The following is a 22,086-nucleotide window of genomic DNA, read 5'->3' as shown; positions in this document are numbered from 1 at the left end:
TTGGAATTGCATCTTAATCTCTGTGGCGGCTGCTATTTTGTTTTCTAAGTTCATGAGCACATGTGGCTGCCTCTATCTTTGTCCTCCAGTTAAGCAGGAACAATTCAGGAGGCAGACTCCACCCAATGCTGCAAATCGGCCCTATTATCATTGACCCTGACAGAATTTCAGGAGTGTCAGGCCACTCCATACTGCAAACAGTACAGGTTGCTTATAATCGCCAGGAGGAAAGAAAATATCCAGCTTCTTCCTGGTGCAATCATGGCCATAGGAGGAAGGAATAGTAGGAAACAGAGCAAAGGAACAAAGTTCAAAACTTGACTTTCCACTTGGAAGTTCTCTCACTAATCTTAAAATCAAATATAAAGCTTAAATTGTAAATTTAGCGGCATTTCCCTCTCAGTACCCTTTCCATATTCCCACAGGTAAGCTTTGCCTAAAGAAGAGAGTTAGGCCTGGCCGTGTGTGGTGGCTCACGCCTGTAATCCCAGCACTTTGGGAGGCCGAGGCGGGCATATCATGAGGTCAGGAGATCGAGACCATCCTGGCTAACACAGTGAAACCCCATCTCTACTAAAAATGCAAACAAATTAGCCGGGTATGGTGGCGGGCACCTGTAGCCCCAGCTACTGGGGAGGCTGAGGCAGGAGAATGGCATGAAACCGGGAGGCGGGGCTTGCAGTGAGCCGAGATCGCACCACTGCGCTCCGGCCTGGGCGACAGAGCCAGACTTCATCTCAAAAAAAAAAAAAGAAGAGGGTCACGCCTAACTTGGCTCACAAAAGACTATTTATGCAAAAGAACAGGAAGAAGCAATGGATAATCAGCACGAGTAAATTCCAGAATAAGCCCATGGATGGGGATGTGTGTCTAGAGGACCGATCACACCTACAACGTACAGAGCAAGTTCTGGCCGGGTGCAGGGGATCCCACCTCGAATTCCAGCACTTTGGAGGCAAAGGCGGGCGGATCACTTGAGCTTGGGAGTTCGAGACCAGCCCAGGCAACATGGGGATGTGGGGGGCGGGGGGGCAGCTCTACAAAAAATTAAAAAATTAGACATTGTGGTGGCAATGCACCTGTAGTCCCAGCTACTGGGGAGGTCGAGGTGGGAGGATCGCATGAGCCCAGGAGTTTGAAGCTGTGGTGAGCCATGATTATCGCACTCCTGCACTCCAGCCTGGGGGATAAAGCGAGAGCCTCGTCTCAAAAAATAATAAAAATACACTAAGTAAAAGAAAGAGTAAAAGTTCTTCCTTGCGTCTTAAAGTAGAGGCAGTTTGTATCAAGATAAAGTGTATGCTTGCTGAAAAGAACTCATGCCCACCCTCGGCCCACATACATTTTTTCTTGTCCTCTTCGCTCTTGTGGGAATAAAGCGTCTCCATCAGGTGATTCGGAAGCAGCTTGTGGAGGTTAGACAGCATCTCAAAGGTGTGACACAAAACTTCTGGCTGGGCATAGTTTTTCGGCTTCTTACACTTGTCAAGGAGTGAAAATTTCACCACGCTGGAGCTGCTGCTGGCTGTTCTCATGATGCTGGTTGTATCACAGAGAAGAACAAACTGAGAACATGAGGAGTGGATGGGGTGTGCAGTTGTTCTGGCAAGCTTTCCTCCATCTCCAAGATGAAGTGGAACCAGCTTTCTGATCTCTTATTGCCTGGCATTCTGAGAGTCACAATGGCCCAGGTATTGGTCCGGAACCCTGCGTGTTCATCCTGCATTTTCAAAGCAGAGAAAACCAGCCCATTGAAAATATGCTGCCAAGTCATTTGGGGATTTGTGGCAGAAACTCCAGTCTTGCGTCTGGACATGGACCATTTCTGGGGAAAACTGAGAGCTTTGCTAAAAGGAAGAGGGGAAAGCGGGGGCGCGCATATCCAGTGATATTTTCCCATCTGGTACTTTGTAGAAGCCTTGCTCCCAGTATGTACCTAATTAAGGCTCCACAGACCTACGAGGCCCCAAGAGAGAGTGGTTACATCAGTGCAGTCCTCAGCAGAACCGAGGAAAGAGCTTCATCGTCCAAAACTGAGGAAATGCCCAGATTAACACAGGTAAGAAGCCAAACTAGTTACTCCTTATGTTCTTATCCAAACTAATACCAAGGAAACAAAGTAAACAAATGCTCAACCGGAGCTTTCCCGGTAAGAAGCCATTCTTCATTGCAGACCAAAAAGCAGAGAACAATAGAAGTATTAAATAATCTTAAATCACCACACTTGATAGCACAGTCCAGAGCAAGACAGAAGCTGCCAAGAACTAGTATCAGATTTGGAACAAAAATGCAAATAATAGAGTTTGTTACAGCTACTTTTAGATTTCAGCATGCTCTACCAGGAGCCAGGTTCCCCATAATTGCTCTACTCTTCATGAACCAGCTAGAGAGCCACACTGCAGGCTGGTGAGAAGCAGAGAAGGCGTGTGAGCCTAGTATGCTATGGCAAATCTGGGAGCGTGGGCTAGCTTTTCACCAACCTTAAAAACCTTTGGCCAAGACTATTAAAGCATCATGATTATACCATATAATACATTAGTGGCCAGAGCGGCAGATATAAAATTCCATTCATATATGCGTATATATAGATAGATCGATTTTTTTTTTTTTTATTTTGAGACAGAGTTTTGCTCTTGTTGCCCAGGCAGGAGTGTAATGGCGTGATCTCGGCTCACTGCAACTTCTGCCTCCCTAGTTCAAGCGATTCTCCTGCCTTGGCCTCCTGAGTAGCTGGGAGTACAGGCATGCGCCACCATGCCCAGCTAATTTTGTATTTTTAGTAGAGACAAGGTTTCTCCATGTTGGTCAGGCTGGTCTTGAACTCCCGACCTCAGGTGAGCTGCCCACCTCGGCCTCCCAAAGTGCTGGGTTTACAGGTGTGAGCCACCTTGCCTAGCTTTCTTTCTTTTCTCTTTTTTCCTTTTTTCCCTTCCTTCCCTTCCTTCTTTTCTTTTTTCTTTCTTTTTGAGACAGAATTTTGCTCTGTGGCCCAGGCTGCAGTGCAGCTCACTGTAGCCTCGACCTCCTGGGCTCAAGCAATCCTCCCACCTCAGCATCACAAGTAGCTGAGTATATAGGTGTGCATCACTACGCCCAGCTAATTTTTGTTATTTTTCTTTTGTAGAGACAGGGTCTTGCTATGTTACCCTGGCTGGTCTCAAACTCCTGACCTCAAGCAATCCTCTTGCCTCGGCCTCCCAGACTGCTGTGATTACAAGCGCAAGCCACTATGTCTGGCCTATTCCTTTTCTTAACTTTCAACTTGCAAACTCAAAAAGTAAAACTTAAAAAAAAATACTTTAAATGCAAGTACATATTTAAAATATGTTATATAACTAACAAGAACCACTTGAATTCAATGTGATTCTCATAATTCTACAGGTGTTTTTGGTGGAGAGAAGGGGGTAGAATATTCTGGCAGCCGGAAGACATATCCCCAGCTTCTTTCTTCCAGGCAAAGTTGAGTGCATTCCTCTAAACCTTCATTTATATAAATAGTAAAGAACAAACCATGTTTTAAGCCATTCAACATGCCAAGGAAGTGATCTACTAAAATGTAATTCTTTATACTTCATGTAAATTGACTCATATGTTCTTAGTCATTGCTCTCAATAGCAACTGATGAATGTTTATAGTTATCTGATGCATGCTGACTTTGGTTGAAATCTGAAGTAGGTCACAATTATTAAATTTTGTTTTTAAATAAACTATCAGATGGATATATATTTTTACATATTTTATATATATATATATTTTTACAATGAATAACACTTCTAGGAATCAATCTCATTCATTTTCTCTAATTATAGTGTAATTAAAGAACACTGTTTAGGATGGGAAAGACCCGTCATGAATGACGCCTGGCAAATATTCTGCTGCTAACCAGCTGTGTGATCTTGATCTGAGCCAACCAGGTCTCAGCCCATGGTGCTAATATTCTTGGATGGAACAAATGCTTTCATTTTGTATTTTGTTTTGTATTCCTCTTATTTCCAATTCTATTATTCAGTGTATAATATATTTACCTTTTCAAAACTGGGCTTCTAACATGTTATTTTCTCGCAAGTTTTTTCTTGTTGTGATGAGAGCTGCTATGCCGGGCAGCAGCCCACGTAGGTGCTAGCAGTGTATTATTAACTAAATTGATCCCGCAGCGCAGCAGCTGCATGACTCTGGGTTGTTTTTCTAGTTAGGCTGATCTTTTATTCATGACTTTTAGGTAAATGCAATTCCTTTTTCTGTTCCTAAGAGGGTTTCTGTGTCTCCTGAATACCTTCTTCTTCCCCCTCGCCATGGTGGGTGTGACAAGATCAGCTGGCTTCCAGAAGGCAAGGTGTTCAGTAATGTTCAAAGAGAGAAGATTATCTCCAAGTTTTTTAAGGAAAGCATTCTAAAGAAAGTATTCCGTTCACAACAAATGAGGTGGGAGGGGTCTGACGACCAGAAAGGGACTTCAAGTTACACCTTTCCTGGCACCAGAAAGTAAGTTCTGACACTGAGACTTCAACCAAAATTTAAAGTGAATTTGTGATATAAGGCTAGGAAAATAGAGTTACAGAGTATAGGCATCTGAAAAACAGAAAGGCTTATGAAGCAATTCAAATTGCAGAAATCAAGTCTTAAATCAAAATAAAGGAGAAAATATATGATTGAGAATGTATTCAAAAGCACTAGCTGCAACATATGCAGATGTGAAATTCAGTGATTGATGTGTTTATTTTGCTTCCATTTGGAAATATGTTAATATACATCACTATCACATATTCCAGGAATAAATAGTTTTTAAACAATATTTCTTACCTATTTGCAACAAAACAATGGCCTCCCAAATAGGACATTGCTATGGGAGCAGAGTGTTAAAGGTTAATTTTTAAAACTTCAAATTAGAAATATTTGCATATATATTTCTTAAAAAGGAATTATACAAACACAAAAGTATATTTAAGATGAATGCTCAAAGAACAGAGTTCTAAATCAGGATAAATTAGCCACTACTGAAAGACAAAGCAGTTCTCAAAAAGGAAAAACAAAAATAAGACCAGATCGCTAAACCATATGCTAAATACAAATTGCCCATAATTGAAATGAAATGTTTCCCACTGACTTAGCATCTTATTTGAGAACAAAAATGCATATTATTATTTAGAAAATAGTGTCCTAACTTTCAGAAAATGTTATATAATTATATTGAACAAGATTCTGCTGTAGGCTGGGCACAGTGGCTCACAGCTGTAATCCTAGCACTTTGAGAGGACGACACGGGTGGACCACCTGAGGTCAGGAGTTTGAGACCAGCCTGACCAATATGGTGAAACCCCGTCTCTACTATAAATACAAAAAAATTAGCCAGGCGTGGTGGCATGCGCCTGTAGTCCCAGCAACTTGGGAGACTGAGACAGGAGAAGTACTTGAACCTGGGAGGCAGAGGTTGCAGTGAGCTGAGAATGCGCCATTGCACTCCACCCTGGGCAACAGAGTGGGACTCTGTCTCAAAAAAAAAAAAAAAAAAAAAAAGAAAAGAAAGAAACAAAAAGATTCTGCTGTACGTGACCAGCCATGACCTTGGCAATTCTAAAGAGAAAAAACAAAGGAAGATGAGGACAAATGCATGGGTAATATCAAAAGGTGAAAGATACTGAAGGAGGTAGACTGAAATAGAAGGCTTTTCCCTCCAGAATAATTAGAAACTAAGTAATGTTGCTACTGACATATCTTTGCATAATTCAGGACAATGAAAAGGAATGTTATCTCAAGGTGCTTTCCAAAGTAGTTACGTGGTAGTCAGTGTCATCATCGCCTTTGTTATAGGAGGAGAAACTGAGGTGGGCAGCAAGCTGTGCTTACTGGACTACTAACTGACTGGCCCAAAGCCTGCCTTTGTTTCCTTAGCCTGCCTCCCTTGTAATTAACGTAAGAGCTTGCTAAATGCCTGAAATAGAGAGCATCTGCCTCATCCTACTGTGTTTATGAAACAATGGTTTCACTCAGGATCAGCTAAAGAGGTGCAGATTTAAAGTAAGGCAAGCTGAGGCTACCACTAAAATCTGAATCCTGGGCATGGCCATGAGATGGCTGGAGGTGTAGGGGCCAAGGGTTTGGCCCTCTGAAGATTTGCTGAAAAATCAAAATTAGCCAGGCGTGGTGGCCTGCACCTGTAGTCCCAGCAACTTGGGAGGCTGAGACAGGAGAAGTACTCAAGTACAAAAGGCAGAGTAATTGGGGAAAAGGCATACAAATTTATTTAGCATGTGTTTATACATGGGAGTGTACAGAATGAAAACTCAGAAATACAGGGGAGAGTTTCCATTTTTATGCTTAGGTTCAACAAAGAATGGACAGCTGTGTAGAAATACGATCGGACAAAAAAGGTCTGATCTAATGCTAATAGCCTGAGTTGGGGAACCCAGCAAGGCCTGTCCCTCTAGATTCTTCTTGGCCTCTCTGAGCAGCATTCCTTCCTTCTGGGTATGGGCCACTCTCTGGAATGGGGGTCAGATAATTTCTTTATGGCCAGTTTTTACACAGAAAGGCAAAGGGAAAATTGGAGTAATATTTTTAGGTTTTATGGCTGGCTTTGGGAAAAAAGCATTCTGATTTCTGTAACCTGCATTGGAGAAAAGGGATTCTAGTTTCTCAGGCTAGCCTCGGAGGGAGACTGGGACTGAGAGACAGGAGGGCAGAAGAAGGTCAGAGAAAAACGTGCTTCTGAGGCTATTTCCGAAGCCTTCATTTTGGGGTACTGTTTTCCGAGCCCCAACAGAAGGAAGGTGCATTTTCTTTGGCCTTGGGATTGATGTTAAGCTGGGTCTGAGCTGCTGTAGAAAATGACCCACTGTCCAACCTCCTACGCTGGGCTGGAGCCAGACCAGACCCAAGGGTTTGGAGAGGGCACAATTTCCAAGTTGTCGCTTTCATATTTCACATCTCCACAGCCGTGCACATTTAGCAATGAGGGAATGGCCAGCCATGATTTTGATGCTGATGTCAAAGCATTCAAAAGTCTCCAGAGAAAGGAAGACCAGTTGAGTGGGGGTGATAATATGAAAGGAACATTTTTAAGTTCTGTTAAGAAAAAAAAAGAATCTTAGAGGATGTATTTATGGATGACAAATCTCAGAAGGACTCTAAGGGATCAGGAATCAGTTTGAGTTCTGAAATAACAGAAAAAGGCATGAACAGAAACATAAAGCAAGGAAGAGGGGAAATGTGTAAGCCAGATATTTGGAATTTACACACACGTGTGCATGTGCACACACAAGCACACATAATTTGTCTCAAGAGCGGGGAACATTTCCCAGCTAGATACATTTGTAGAAAGCATTAGCTGGAAATACATGTACCCCAATATTTATTCCCATTCGCAATTTTTCTAGTAATTGTAAGATGGAAAAGGTTATATAATACATCTAAGGCTCAGGTTACTCAATTATAAAATAGGAATAACTAGGCTGAGCTCAGAGACTCATGCCTGTAATTCCAGCACTTTGGGAGGCTGAGGCCGGCAGATCACCTGAGGTCAGGAGTTCGAGACCAGCCTGGCCAACATGGCGAAACCCATCTCTACTAAAAATACAAAAAATTAGCCGGGCATGGTGGCTGGTGCCTGTAATCCCAGCCACTAGGGAACTAGGGAGGCTGAGGCAGGAGAATTGCTTGAACCTGGGAGGCAGAGGTTGCAGTAAGCCGAGATCACACGATTGCACTCTAGCCTGGGTGACAGAGCAAGACTCTGTCTCAAAAAAATAAATAAATAAAAACTAAAAATAAGAAATAAAATAGGAATAACTGGTGGTACCTGCTTCATTGGATTATTAGGCATATACATTGGTTAATCCATATAAAATGTTCAGCACTATGCCTGGCATATAGTCACCACACCATACATTTCAGAAAATACTATTTTTGCAATAATTAAATCAATTGAAACATTTACTGAGTGCCTTACCTACTACAGTACATGCCAGGCACTCTGTTAGATAGAATATGGGCAGATATCACCTTCAAGGTGTTGAAAAGAAAGTGATTGAGACATTGTAAATGAATAATTACAATGTAACTGAGTAAGGGACTGTAATTAAATCATTATAACAAAGCAGGGATCTTGGAGGAGATAGCAACTTTTGTTTTCTCTTTTTTTTTTTTTTGTATTTTTTCTAGTAATTACACTTCCTGAACAATCAGGAAAAATGACTTGTGAGTTAGAACTGTAATGACTAGAATTTAGGCAGGTTAAAAAAAAAAGGAGATAAAAAGGAGTTACTATTACAGGAAGAGTAACAATGATGTATGCCCTGGAGGAGAGTGTTTAGGAAAATTGTAAAATGTCCGATGTGCTTGACATGTAGTGGGCGCTGGGAAGGTGATGAGCAGATACCTAAGGGATGGCTGCAGAATTAGGGTTTCCTTCTTCAGGCATTAGGAGGCAGTTGAGCAGGTCTGTATTTTAGAGCAGCAGTATGGAAAACAGCCGAAGGAGGAGAGGGCCTAGAAGGGAAACCTCCAAGGAGGCTACAAGGAATGAGGCCTGCACAAATCTTGTTCATTCACTTACATCGACTGTGCTTCTACTATGTGCCCAGCACAGTTTTAAAGGGTTGGGGATACAGCAATGAACTAGACAGGCAAGGCCCCGGCCCACATGGAGTTTGATATACTACTGGGGAGAGAGAGACAATACACAAACAAACAAGTAAACAGCAAGATTATGAGGAGTACAAAGAAGTAAATAACAACGGGGTGTCATGAAATAGAGTAAGGTAGGTGGAAGGTGGGAAGAGCTTCTTTAAAGGGAAGGTCTTTCTGAGGAGAAAATGGAAACGCAGAGGAAAGAGTCAGGAGTCAGGGATCAAAGAACCTGAGAAACCCCTGACATTGTGTTCAACATGCGGTATATAAGTGCATTTTTATGGGGAGATTCTCAGAGGGACATGGCCGTGATCTCATCCCCCCAAATGTTTAGTATTCATTTGCTGTACTTACATATATAATTAATTTTGTTTTAAATTTTTCTCTATATCAAAAGGTGGGGGTGATGATAGCTATGTAGATATATCTAACTAGATAGAGAGATATTCTTCCCCCACCCCTCCACTTATTTCATGAAGCTGTAATAGGAGATATGCATTTAGGGGTACAAAATTGGGCTGTGTGATTTACATGTATCCTCTACATGAAAAAAGAAAAAAATCATCTTTTGTTTTTCCTATTGAAAGGCCGACGACGGACCTGAAACTGACCGGATGGGCTTGGTGTCAACAAGGATGCCTCTTCTTCTATGTTAATATATTGTACAAGCATAGATATAACTTCACATGTATCAATGCGTATATATTTTAGCTTAGTGGGGAGGACTACGTACCGGGCGGTGCTGCTGGCTTGATGTGAGCAGGCGGTGGGAGTGGAGGCGGGTGGGCCAGGCCCCGGGTCCCAGAGGCCTAGTGGCCATCTCGCAGAGAGCTCAGCCTGGAGAGGCCCAGGGAAGGGCCTGGAGGCCTCGGGGAAGGCCCGGGGAGGGTCAAGGAAGCCCGAGGAGGCCCAGGAAGGCCCAAGAAGGTCCAGGACGCCTGGGGGAAAGTCCGAGAAGGCCCGGGAGGCTCAGGCTTTCCCGCGAGGCCTGGGGCGGCCCCTTCAGGCCAGGATGGCCGAGTGGGCTGCGCAGCCCCGGAGGAGGCCGGGCGGGGCGCAGGGACAGGGCCTGAGGCTTGTTGTCCTCCCCTGGCGGCCCCGTGCGTCCCGCGGGCCCGGCGGCCGGATGACCCCCGAGAGGCTCCGCGCCTGGGCGGCCGGCGGCGACCCCGCGGCCCGCGAATACGCGTGGACCTTGTGGAACGCAGGGCCTCCCCGGGCGCCCCCGCTCTCTGGTAGTTGCCGGGAGACCCGGCCGGTGGGGAAGCCCGCGGAGCCGCAGCCCCGGCCCCGGCAGGTCTCTCTGGGCCCTGCCTGGGCCCTGGGCCCGACTCCCACCCCTGCGCCGGCCCGCGGGCTTCGCAGGCCCTGCACTGCCGACCGGGCTGCGCTCAAGGCCGCCAGCCGCCCGCTGCCCTCTTTGTCCCCCCGCTGCAGGAAGGCCGCGGCAGAGGGGGCGCCCTCCAAGCCGTCAGCCACGCACGCGGAGGCGCTCGGGCCTCGGGGCGGCGCACTGGGAGACGACGCCGGGGAGGACACGTGGGCCTTCGCGCGGTGGGTTAAGAGCCCCGGCCCCGGGGAATCCCGCAGCCCCCTCCTGCTACCCCTGGAACTGGGCTCCCCACCCAGTCCGGCCACAGCTCAGGAGGAAAAGGGGATTCCTCTTCACGGGGGCCTTGCAGCTCCCTTGAGACACGCGCCTTCAAGCACTCTGGCCCCTAAAGCTCCTGTCCCCCAACTCGCAGTCCCCAAGGCGTCCTTTGTCCCCAGGGCCGTCCTTCAGGTGCGGTGGCCTTTTCCAGGAGCTGGATGCCCTCCTTCTTGACACACACCCAGTGGCCCCAGGCAGCGCCACCTGCTCAGCAACCTACTTCCTCCTGCATTCAGACCCAGTGTCTGGCATGCACACACCTGTGGACCAATAACCGGTGTTGGCTGAAAACCTACCTAAACTAAATCTCCTATTTCTTCATACACTTTTCTGTAGGAAACAATCAATTGTAAACGATTAGCAGATAGACCGATTACTGCGGTGGCTTTAATTTGTGATTCTTGGCCTGGTGCAGTGGATCACGCCTGTAATCCCAGCACTTTGGGAGACTGAGGCAGGTGGATCACGAGGTCAGGAGTTCAAGACCAGCCTGGCCAACATGGTGAAACCCCATCTCTACTAAAAATATAAAAATTAGCTGGGCGTAGTGGTGCTCGCCTGTAATCCCAGCTGCTCGGGAGGCTGAGGCAGGAGAATCGCTTGAACCCGGGAGGCGGAGGTTGCAGTGAACCGAGATCGCGCCACTGCACTCCAGTCTGGGCAACAGAGCGAGACTCTGTCTCAAAAAAAAAAAAAAAAAGTGATTCTTTCCAGATAGCCATACCTTAATCCAGTGACTGTTTTGCTTGTTACCTTAGAGTTCTCTAATTCTTTTACCTTAAGCGGCAGTGGGTTAAAACCCTTTAGGTACCTTGATTGATTGGTGCGGAAAATACTGTTTGGTCCTGGGGGCATTTTGTTGTCTCCGAAATATGCACGGGGTGCTTGCCTGGCCTAGTTGTAAGGGTTCAACCCTGCTTTCAAATGGAGCAATTGTTTTGAATGATTAAAAGGAGACTTTGTGCCCCTGTTTTCTAAGTTCCGGCTAATTCACCATAGTTTGTTCCAATGTGTATTTCATCTTCTTAGCTGATAGTTGCTTTCTCACCTCTGATCTCAATTTCCTAATCTTCTGTTCTGAGATCTGCCAGTTTGCTGTTGTCTGTGCTCCTTTTGAGTCAGGCTTGCTCCTTGCTTCTGGTTGGTTTCGTACTGTCACCCCCACCCTGCTCTCCTAGCCCCTCTCTTCTGCTTTCTAAGCATTCTCTTACCTCCTTTAGATGGGAAATCAAAACTCACACTTTCTTTCTTTTTTATAAATGTTGACCCTTACCCATAAATGTGCCTATCCCACAATCTGTGTAGGATTTTAAGGAAACAGAGCAAGAGCTACAACAAAATGGGGAGAAGAAATGAGAACTGTGCTAATAGCCTACGTGTGTCAAACATCTCTCAGGAGGTATGGCAGGCGCTGTTGAACTTGAGTGTTTGGGCAGCGGCTCCTGTTGCTAAGACGTAACTCCCATGGAGTTTTCTTGTAGTGATGCCCTTGCTGCTTTGGCATCGTGGGCAGTTTATCCTGTGTTTTCCTTTTGGCACATTTGGAACAGCAAATGGAAATTTTCTATTTCTTTTAACAAACGGAAAATTAGCCAGCTCTTCTCCAAATGTCAAACATTTCTAATTGCAATTTGGCTTTGTTAAAGGTGCTGCCTTGTTATCAACCAGGCAGTGCTCACTTCTTTTGTTTTCACACACACACCCTTTGTGAAAAATATTGGTAAGGCAGGTGGGATATCACAAAGCATAATCAAGTCCCATCTCTTAAGAAATTTGCAAACTGTCAGACTTCATGTTTAGTTAATGAGCGTTCTTTACCAGTTGATCAATTTGGTTATGTTAATTTTTTGTTGTTTTGGTGTTTTTTGTTTGTTTGTTTGTTTGTTTTGGAGACGAGACTTAGTCTTCCTCTGTCTCCCAGGCTGGAGTGCTGTGGCACGATCTCGGCTCACTGCAACCCCCACCTCCCGGGTTCAAGCGATTCTCCTGCCTCAGCCTCCTGAGTAGCTGGGACTACACGCATGTGCCACCACGCCCGGCTAATTTTTGTATTTTTAGTAGCGACATGTTGGCCAGGCTGGTCTCGAACTCCTGACCTCAAGTGATCCACCCGCCTTGACTTTCCAAAGTGCTGGGATTACAGGTGTGAGCTACCACGCCTGGCCTGGTTTCATTAATTTTATTTTAGAATTGCAACAACACAGTTTCATCAGCTGAGGATATTTCTCTCACATGTGCATTTCAAGCAAGAGTACCAGGATTATATAGCTGAAAAAAGCTTAAAAATCCACCAGACATCGTAAAAAAGTCTGAAGGGGTGCATCTCACACATGAACATAAAAACCCAGTCATCGTGCTGTGAACTACAAAAGGATCTTTAAAATACAAATAACTGGGCCTCACCCTCATTCTTTTTTTTTTTTTTCTTTTTTTTGAGATGGAGTCTCACTCTGTCACCCAGGGTGGAGTGCAGTGGTGCTATTGTGGCTCACTGCAACTCTGCCTCTCAGATTCAAGTGATTCTCCTGCCTCAGCCTCCCAAGTAGCTGGGATTACAGGCACCCACCACCACGCCCAGCTAATTTTTGTATTTTTAGTAGAAATGGGGTTTTGACATGTTGGCCAGGCTGGTCTAGAACTCCTGACTTGAGGTGATCTGCCCGCCTCGGCCTCCCAAAATGCTGGGATTACTGCCACTTGAGCCACTGTGCCCGGCCCTCACCCTCATTCTTTAAAATCAGGATTTGTAGCATTTTTTTGCAACTATTATTTTTAAAAAGCTCCCCAGGTGATTCTCATGTAGAGATTAGCCCTTGTACATATCATGCCAGAGAGCAGAGAATTAATTTTATTAATTATATTTTTCATAAATCTATAGAGAATGATAATCTGCAGTCTCCCTTCCAATGTTCAACTACCCTTCCTATCAGGAGATATCTCTTTGTGGATAAATTAATCCTCATGCTGTTTTGAAGCTTATTTCTCTCTGTTCCTCCTTAGTGAAGAGATTGTATCTAATAATACCTAACATTTCATTTGCTTAGAGTTTAATTTACAATGCTTTTTTGAGACAGAAAACAATTGGGTTCATTCCTAAAAAGTTACTTTCTTATAAACAAATCACCTCTTCACTTTCTGTTTTCCAGAATAAATTGTTATAATCTTCTACACACCTCCCACATTTTCCCCCATAGCACTCTGCACAATGTCTGGAACATAAATACTCAGTTGTTATTAGCACCTTTCCCGTTTTATTTTTGGCTTTCTTTTGAATATTTCCTAAGTGTTCCTCCACATCTGGAAGCCAGAATGAGTAGTGGGCTGGTTAGTGTTGAATATAATATGAGGGTTAGAGACTTCCTGTGGTTGATGGAAAGATTTTTACAGGCTTTTATTTTTTTAATTTAATTTATTTATGTATTTATTTTGAGACAGAGTCTCACTCTGTGGCCCAGGCTGGAGTACAGTGGTGTGATTGCAGCTCACTACAACCTCCACCTCCTGGGTTCAAGCGATTCTCCTGCCTCAGCCTCCCGAATAGCTGGGATTACAGGTGTGTGCCACCAAACCTGGCTGATTTTTGTGTTTTTATTGGAGACAGGGTTTCACCATGTTGGCCAGGCTGGTCTCAAACTCCAGACCTCAGGTGATCCTGACCTGCCCCGGCCTCCCAAAGTGCTGGGAGTACAGGCATGAGCCACCACACCTGGCTTTTTATAGACTTTTAGATCTGATACTCAGATATAGAAAGTTTGATGAATGCACCATTGTGTTCCAGAGGCACACTGAACAGGACATTTTATTACATTTTAAAAATCAATTTTGAAAACCTGTGTTATTATATTTAACAAAATGTGAATGAAACCACAAATTATTGTAAAAGCCTTTCTAATTCCTCAACAATAGGCATTATCAAACTGATAAGGGCTTGGTTAAGAGAAAATTGCTTTCTCCTCAAAGATGCTGATAAGTTCTTTATAATGAGGGGCGAGAGTCATGAAGCTTTGTGCCTTTCGTCATACTTTACCCCAAGAACATGTGAAATTATTGAGCTTTTTATGTTTTCTTAATGTTAAGTTTATCCTAAAACTAATATTGTTTTAGAACTTATCTCACTGGAATTTGGATTCAGAAGTACCTGTTTCTGAAAATAAAAACCTCCTAGCTGGAAGGGATGGAGCAGCAGGTGGTAAGAAATCCTAGATGTGTATACTTATACTGAAAGAATCACTCATATTAAAAGGGGGTTTGTTTTGAATATAATCAGTTTTATGTAACTATTAATTGTCATTTTTTATACACATTTCAGGCAAAATTAACAAGGTAAGGATGAATGTTTGGTTTTAAGGTATTCATAAAACATACTATTTTAAAATAAGTATGTTCTTTAAAAAAATTTTCTTCCTGAAAGTTAAACTTTAAATTTCATTTCTGTAGAGTTCTTCACACAAGTCGAAGTCAAATATTTTAGAGTTTCAAGTTGGTTATTAAATGAATATTTTGTTATATTAAGTATTTTTCAGTATAACAATAGTATAAATGAAAATTGAGTATAGTATTTTGTAGTCATTGCCGAAAGGGAAGTAGTCCTGTCCTTTAAAATGTCTTGAAGCAGGCCGGGTGCAGTGGCTCACGCCTGTAATCCCAGCACTTTAGGAGGCTGAGGCAAGTGGATCACTTGAGGTCAGGAGTTTGAGACCAGCCTGGGCAATATGGTGAAACCCCATCTCTACCAAAAATACAGAAAAATTAGCCGGGCATGGTGGCACATGGCTGTAGTCCCAGCTACTCGAGAGGCTGAGCTCAGCAGGAGAATCGCTTGAGCCCAGGAAACAGAGGTTTCAGTGAGCCGAGATCGTGCCCCTGTACTCCAGCCTGGGCGACAGAACGAGACCCTGTCTCAACAACAACAAAACGTCTTGAAGCAGTTGAAATGACCAATATCTTGTTCTGAAGTAGTGGAAAATTAATCTTTTTGTTTATCCTTTTTGATCAAAACATAAAACATTTAACTGCAAAATAAAGACAATCTTAATGATATTCAAGTCTTATTAACAGTTTAGTTGGTATTTATAATAAATAGGTTATACTAATTTCTGCTGAAATCAGTAAAAACAAATGATTTCTTTGTATATAAACAAAGTGTCATTCAGTTTTACCATACATTCCTTGATTAGAACAAGAACTATACATTGTTAGAACAAGAATAGGGAACAGAGATATATTATGTTTAAAAGTCTTCTGCTGCCTTATAGAACTATTTGGAAATTCCAGTGGAGCAACTGATGCTAGAACCTAATTTGTCGGTGCATAGTCAAAAAAGTACACAGGTGGGATTTTATTCATCATACCCTTAAAATATTATATTTTAAAAATATTTGCAGCTACTAAACTATTACCCATTATTTTTCTGTCATCAGAATAGTAAACAAGGGATCTTTCAATTATGGAATTGTCCTCTTAATGAAGGAAGTACCATAGAGAAGAGGTAAGCGAATAGTTATTTTGTAACACCGTAAATTACTGAAATAAATTTAGATACACATGATATAACTATTTGAAATACAAGGACCATGAACAACCAGAAGAAAATAGTATTCTGTGGGAATAGCGGGCAATTATAGAAATCCACCCTAAAGCAGGAAGTGGCTGCAGATACCATGAGACAATTAGAATAGGTAGGAGTCAAGAGTTGACCATGTTCTGACAATGAAGGTTTTAGATGGATAAAGTATGGACTTCCCGTTGAAAGCAAAAGGAACTGTAATAGGAAAGTAGTATTGCATTCCAGGGACTATGTTAATTCGTTATATGTAGTAATTCATTTAACTCACAACCGACCATATAAGGAAGGTAGTTATCATCATCCCTGTTTTACAGATGAGGACACTGAGGCATGGTGACAAGTTAAGTAACTTGCTCAAAGTCACACAATATTAATGAAAGGGAGAGCCAGGATATGAAAGTAGCCTCTCAGACCTTACCTGAGGTTTTTTTTTTTGAGACGGAGTTTTGCTCTTGTTGCCCAGGCTGGAGTGCAAAGATGCAATCTCAGCTCATCACAACCTCTGCCTCCTGGGTTCAAGCAATTCTCCTGCCTCAGCCTCTGGAGTAACTGGGATTACAGGCATGGGCTACCACGCCCAGCTAATTTTGTATTTTTAGTAGAGACGGGGTTTCTCCATGTTGGTCAGGCTGGTCTCAAACTCCCGACCTCAGGTGATCCACCCACCTCGGCCTCCCAACGTTCTGGGATTACAGGTGTGAGCCACCACGCCAGGCCGCTTTTTTTTTTTTTTTAATACTTTTTTAAGTTCTGGGATACATGTGCAGAACTTGCAGGTTTGTTACATAGGTATACATGTGCCATGGTGGTTTGCTGCACCCAACCTTACCTGAGTTTTAAATCTTTTTTTTTTTTTTTAAATACTTTTTTAAGTTCTGGGATACATGTGCAGAACTTGCAGGTTTGTTACATAGGTATACACGTGCCATGGTGGTTTGCTGCACCCAACCTTACCTGAGTTTTCTTTTTTTTTTTTTTGTGACAAAGTTTCACTCTTGTTGCCCAGGCTGGAGTGCAATGGCACGATCTCAGCTCACTGCAACCTCTGCCTCCCAGGTTCAAGCAATTCTCTGCCTCAGCTGCCCGAGTAGCTAGGATTACAGGTGCCTGCCACCAGGCCTGGCTAATTTTTGTATTTTTAGTAGAGATGGGGTTTTACCATCTTGGCCAGGCTGGTCTTGCACTCCTGACCTTGTGATTCACCCACCTCGGCCTCCCAAAGTGCTGGGATTACAGGCGTGAGCCACCGCGCCCGGCCCCTGAATGTTAATTCTTATTTTTTTGATTCTTAAACTTTATCGTGCATTAAGACTAGCTAGAAGGCTTCTTGGAAATACAGGTTACTAGTATTTGGAAATGAATGCTTTTTGAGGGCTGCTTTGTGGAGCTTTTACATAGTGTCTTAGCTCATGGATCCTGAGTTCCATGGCTCTTTTGTGTAGTTTAGCAGGAGAGTGGTTCACTTGATATCAGCTATCTCCTAGTCAGAGAATTTTACCTCTGTGAGGCCTGGGATAAAGTTCACTTTATGTTAAAATTCAAGGGGGAAATCAAGTTCTATGGCAGTTGTGGTGACTGATGACCTAAAGGAATATTGGTGCTGATGGGGATAAGAAAGGCTATTTTTATGAGAAAAAACCTCAGCTGGGAAAAAGTATTTCAAGGTAAGTGGTCAAATGAAGTGAACTGAATTTTATCACAGTAGCAGAGGAGAGAACAAATGGAGGCGGTAGAATGCAGCGGTTAGGACCAGGGGCAATGGGAGTCCACCACGTGGAGTTCCAGCTCTCCCACTTCCTAGATGTGTGCCCTCAGCCACTCTACACCCCCGTTCCCTTATCTGCAAAAGGTGGAAAATAAAAGTGCCTATCTCATGAGGTTGTGAGGACTAAACAGAACAATGTGTTTGGCAGGCATTTGCTATTAATTAATATTGGGTAGGTTTAATAATGTTGCAGAGATGGAAGTTTGGTATCAATGAAAGATTTTTCTCCTCAATATACATCAACAAGTAAAAAGAATAAAAGTAATGATAACTTGTTTAACATTTTGCAAAGCATATTCATATAAATTCTCTTGCTTCTCAGACTACCTCCAAGGTAGGTATTATCATTTCCATTTTGCTCACTCACTGGTAGCAAAGGGGTTCAAACCTAGGCCCTCCCTTTCCAGATTTCACACTCTTCATACTACATGTACGTGTCTATTAACAGTTGTAGATTTAAAGTGATTTTCCTGTGGTTTTTCAAAGGCAAAGCAGTATGCCTAGTATTTAGCTAAATTAGTATTTTTTTTCTTTTTCTTTTTCTCTTTCTCTTTTTTTGCAACAGGGCCTCATTCTGTCACCCAGGCTGGGGTGTAGTGGTGCAGTCATGGCTTACTGCAGCCTCAACCTCTGAGGCTGAAGCAGTCTTCCCAACTCAGCCTCCAGAGGAGCAGGGACTACAGGTGCATGCCTCCATGCCCAGCTAATTTTTTGTAGACAAGAATTTTGCCATGTTGCTCAGGCTGGTCTCAGAATCCCAGGCACAAGCAACCCGCCTGCCTTGGCCTCCCAAAGTGTTGGGATTACAGGTGTGAGCCACTGTGCCTGGCCTCAAAAGTATTTTTCAAAACTTTTCCAGATTACTTTGTTATCTTTAATGTCAACTGGCTTAAAAAGAAACAAGAGGATATCAAGACTATATGTCAACCAATGCATCAAATCTTTCAATCTCAGTATTTCTAGTTATCTTTAAAAAACGAAAACTAACTAGAAACTCAGTATTCTATGGCTTTTTTGTAGTTTTCATTTTAACATAATACCTAGAATTACTCCTAAAATAGAAGAGCATCATTATATGAAAATTACTAGGGACTATATCTGGGATAATTTTTAATAGGTATTGTTTGCTTCCTTTTTTGTTACGGTAATTTTTAAAAACCACAGTGGCTAACATAGAAAGCTTTTTAAAGTAACCTAATTACATTTTTTGAGTTTCCTTTTATCTAATTCTGGATCAATAAACATTTCACTTTAATTTCAGTTTGAGTTAGATATCCTCATTTTCAAACATAATAATTGCATGTATACTATAGACAAACATATAGTTAGCCACTTTTAACCTTTGTCTATTCACAGCCACAGTTAGCCGTTTTAGGTATCATAATCTAGTCACCTGTGCTTGCACAAAGGGATGCCCAGTTAATATTTTAATCTATATTTTTTAAAATTTATGTAGTTGTATATTAGAGCATTTTTGGAAACTAACATATTTCTGTTACAGGTAGCTAGATACACATATGCCATTGGGAACTAAACATTAACCAATCTTTGATAAAGGGTACTTAACTGTATCATTTTAATAGCATTTTAATTCTAGTCAATAAACCATTAATTAAATTATTTTTTAAAGGGAATTCAAAAAATCTTCAGTGGAAACTGGCTTTAATGTAATCAATCATCCTATAAGGGTCTTCACTCTGAACCACCCATTAACAATTGCTTCAGTTGATAAGCAAGTTGGTCCTTACCCTGGACTGCCAATGCCATTAGGTCTCTGCTGGCCCTATGCTGACGGAGACTTTTTTAAGAACAGAAATGAGATTCATATTAGCTCATGTTCAACTATAGAAAACAACGATGGTGAAATGTTACCTGCTCCAAATTGGAATTTGAAACATGGAAACAGCAGTGGGGAAGAACATTTCACAGATGAAAGTGATTTATCAGAAAATGAGAAGACAAATGATACTCTACTCAGCTATTTTAAAAGGGTGGACCTGAACTTGAAGCCAGAAACAATAAAAAATGTTGAGGAACTTTTCACCGAGGAGCCAAATGAAGTATTTCCATATCCTGATTTTCTCCCTCCTCCTTTCAGTACTCTAGACTTGCACAATTTAGCCCTCTCCAAATCTGACAATTGGAAAGCGACAGTGGACCCTGCAGAAACCTCTGTTGAACACTTGATAACTCGTTTACTGGAACTAGAACGATTACAACATATGACTATTCAAAAAGAGAGGCCAAGACTACAAACGACTTTCTGTACTCCAGCAGTTACTGAACGACCCTCTTCCTCCAAAGCTACACCGAAAGTGAGACAGCCAAAACTTTGCGACTCTTTGGGTCTTCAGATACCTTGTGTAGATAAAAGTCAAGAAAAAAGTAAAAACAACTCTGGTTCTTGTAAGCTTGAACAAAATGCTTTAAAACAGAATTGGAGCAATGCTGGCAAATATAGATGGAATTCTAGACCACTGTCTCTAAAAAGTTCTTCCACCACAAAACAATTGATTGAAACTTATGATAAGAATCCCAAAAGTTCTATTTTAAATCCATGCCAAGAACTCTCATTCAAGCCTACTATTGGCCAAACAAATCAATCAATGGTTAAAATGGTCTCCACAAGATGTCTGCCATCGAGGTCTCCAATGCCAGTTTCACCTATATGTCTGTCTTTTCCCGAAAATCAGAAGGAAGAAATTAAGGCACCGAAGAGAAACTTTGGGACCAAAAAGAAACTTTACCGACAAAATATAGTGTTGAATAGACCGTTCTCTATTCAGAAGCTAAACTGTTTGTCGCCTTCCCTTATTGCTAAGGATAAGTGCTGCTCACCCATTGAACAAAAATAACTCTTTTCTTTCATACATCTCAATGTGAACAGATCTACTCTAAGAAGCCCAACTAAGATATGGTTAATTATTCCAAGACACAGGTACTATTAACAGTCCCCGAAAATCACCAAACAGTTGCTTGATGTGACATGGAGTGAAACTTGTGAAAAGCACTGCTGAGATGTCTACATATAAACCCACAGGCTTCTATACTGACGTATTTCACAATCTTTTGCATGTTGTGTTTCAAATAAATGGTCACTTGGTAGACTATTCTATTCAAAAGGCTACTCTTTTTTCAGTGATTGTTTTCCAGTATAATTCCATCAATAAATGGTATAATTGACTTATTGCAGCTGTAGTTCTTGTCATATAGTCATAAGAGTTGATTTTTTAAAAAGTCTTTCTCACTCTGGTATCATTTTTTTTTTTTTCCTGTGCCCTCATCTCCACACATCTATCATTTTGACCTACCCTTTGGGCATTTACTTGGCCCTTAAAAGCTAAAGAAGTTGTTGTTCTGTTAATGTACAAGATCCTCTAGATCCTCCTAGCTCCTCCCAAATCCTTAGAAATTTTCTGTCCCTGGCCTTTCTTTGTCATATACATGAAAGATAGTTCTCTTTGGGGCCCAACTACAGGTTTAGGCATGAAATAATCCTCTTCCACTCAGATCCAGTATTTTCTAAATGTTGAAGGAAAAATTGAGTAAGATCATTGTCCACAGAGCAGCCAAAATGTCATGTTACTAGAGTTTTTTCCAAGGCTCTGCACTGCTGGAAGTCTTAAGGCTGGCTAGTTGAAATTCATTTAGCCAACACATAACTCATTAACTAGTGAAAAAAGGAAAACTATGTGACTGACAAACTTTACTGCCCCTAAGAATCAAGGAAACAAATAGAGTCCTAGCTTCTATTGCAGGCCCTCTGAAACACAATCTTTGGAAGTGGGACCCATGGACACACATTATAAACAAATATTCCAGGTGATTTTAATGCAGGTGGTTCTTGGATCACACTTTGAAAGATGTAAAGGAAAGGACTGATGTAACATACATAAATTAGAGGTTCAGGTATTTTGGAATATACTGTGTTTGGGTTTTAAGTGGATGGTTGGTGAATTCAAATTAATTTTTCTAAAAATTAAAAAAATACACGATTAAAACTTCAACCATTATCCAAAGGTACCAAATGAAAAGTAAAAGGCGGCTGGGCGTGGTGGCTCACGCCTGTAATCCCAGCACTTTGGGAAGCTGAGGCGGGTGGATCACGAGGTCAGGAGTTCAAGACCAGCCTGACCAAGATAGTGAAACCCTGTCTCTACTAAAAATACAAAAATTAGCTGGGTGTGGTGGCGGGTGCCTGTAATCCCAGCTACTCTGGAGGCTGAGGCAGAGAACTGCTTGAACCCGGGAGGTGGAGGTTGCAGTGAGCCAACATTGCCCATAGCCTGGGCAACAGAGCAAAACTCCATCTCAAAAAAAAAAAAGCCTTTCCCCCCATAACCCCACACACAAAGACAGCCACTAAATTTTTGGGTGTAATCCCTGCAAATGAGATGGAATATTTGAGTTAGGGATGAGTGAATTAGTGGATAATTCAAATAAATGCAGAAGAGAACAACTGTAGCTTTTCCAGCTTTA

General features: G+C 42.3%; 2 protein-coding genes and 1 pseudogene across 9 annotated transcripts in view; 1 reads left to right on the top strand and 2 right to left on the bottom strand.

The window, feature by feature from the left end:
- LOC101130624 (uncharacterized protein C6orf201) overlaps positions 1 to 9,812 on the bottom strand; it is a 51,405-nt gene extending 41,593 nt beyond the window's left edge. The window contains exons 1-2 of one of the 4 annotated variants that reach the window (XM_055390975.2): positions 9,359 to 9,812; positions 1,343 to 1,720 (exon numbers count right to left, since the gene is read on the bottom strand). In XM_055390975.2, the coding sequence (XP_055246950.1) occupies positions 1,343 to 1,535 (193 nt within the window). In that variant the 5' untranslated portion in view covers positions 1,536 to 1,720; positions 9,359 to 9,812. Of the gene's footprint in view, positions 1 to 1,342; positions 1,721 to 9,358 lie in introns of those variants that run through there. The other 3 variants (XM_063707297.1, XM_063707298.1, XM_063707296.1) reach the window with 3 other exon arrangements.
- On the top strand, positions 1,706 to 20,790 carry FAM217A (family with sequence similarity 217 member A). 5 transcript variants are annotated; one of them, XM_004043213.5, is made up of 7 exons: positions 9,834 to 10,179; positions 11,582 to 11,675; positions 14,381 to 14,465; positions 14,586 to 14,599; positions 15,532 to 15,606; positions 15,697 to 15,764; positions 19,238 to 20,790. In XM_004043213.5, the coding sequence occupies exons 2-7, from the start codon at positions 11,616 to 11,618 to the stop codon at positions 20,460 to 20,462; spliced, it is 1,527 nt and encodes a 508-aa protein (XP_004043261.3). In that variant the 5' UTR covers positions 9,834 to 10,179; positions 11,582 to 11,615; the 3' UTR covers positions 20,463 to 20,790. The 5 variants fall into 5 exon arrangements, with proteins under 5 accessions (XP_055246942.1, XP_004043261.3, XP_063563365.1 ...); XM_063707295.1 differs by lacking the exon at positions 14,586 to 14,599 and having other exon boundaries at positions 9,836 to 10,179; XM_055390970.2 differs by lacking the exons at positions 11,582 to 11,675; positions 14,586 to 14,599 and having other exon boundaries at positions 9,836 to 10,179.
- On the bottom strand, positions 12,561 to 12,651 carry LOC115935200 (uncharacterized; annotated as a pseudogene).
- Positions 20,791 to 22,086: the final 1,296 nt, after the last annotated feature.

This window comes from Gorilla gorilla, chromosome 5 (genome assembly GCF_029281585.2).
Source record: "Gorilla gorilla gorilla isolate KB3781 chromosome 5, NHGRI_mGorGor1-v2.1_pri, whole genome shotgun sequence".
Taxonomy (NCBI): Eukaryota; Metazoa; Chordata; class Mammalia; order Primates; family Hominidae; genus Gorilla; species Gorilla gorilla.
The sequence above is the reverse complement of the archived record's forward strand: the minus strand, read 5'-3'. Positions and strand labels throughout refer to the sequence as shown.

Excerpts from the sequence above, each read along its gene's own strand:
- FAM217A (XM_055390967.1), top strand. The coding sequence starts at position 1,760 with ATGCTGCCAAGTCATTTGGGGATTTGTGGCAGAAACTCCAGTCTTGCG. Across the intron at positions 15,607-15,696 it reads ATAGTCAAAAAAGTACACAG|AATAGTAAACAAGGGATCTT; the intron begins GTGGGATTTTAT and ends TTCTGTCATCAG. Across the intron at positions 15,765-19,237 it reads GGAAGTACCATAGAGAAGAG|GGAATTCAAAAAATCTTCAG; the intron begins GTAAGCGAATAG and ends TATTTTTTAAAG.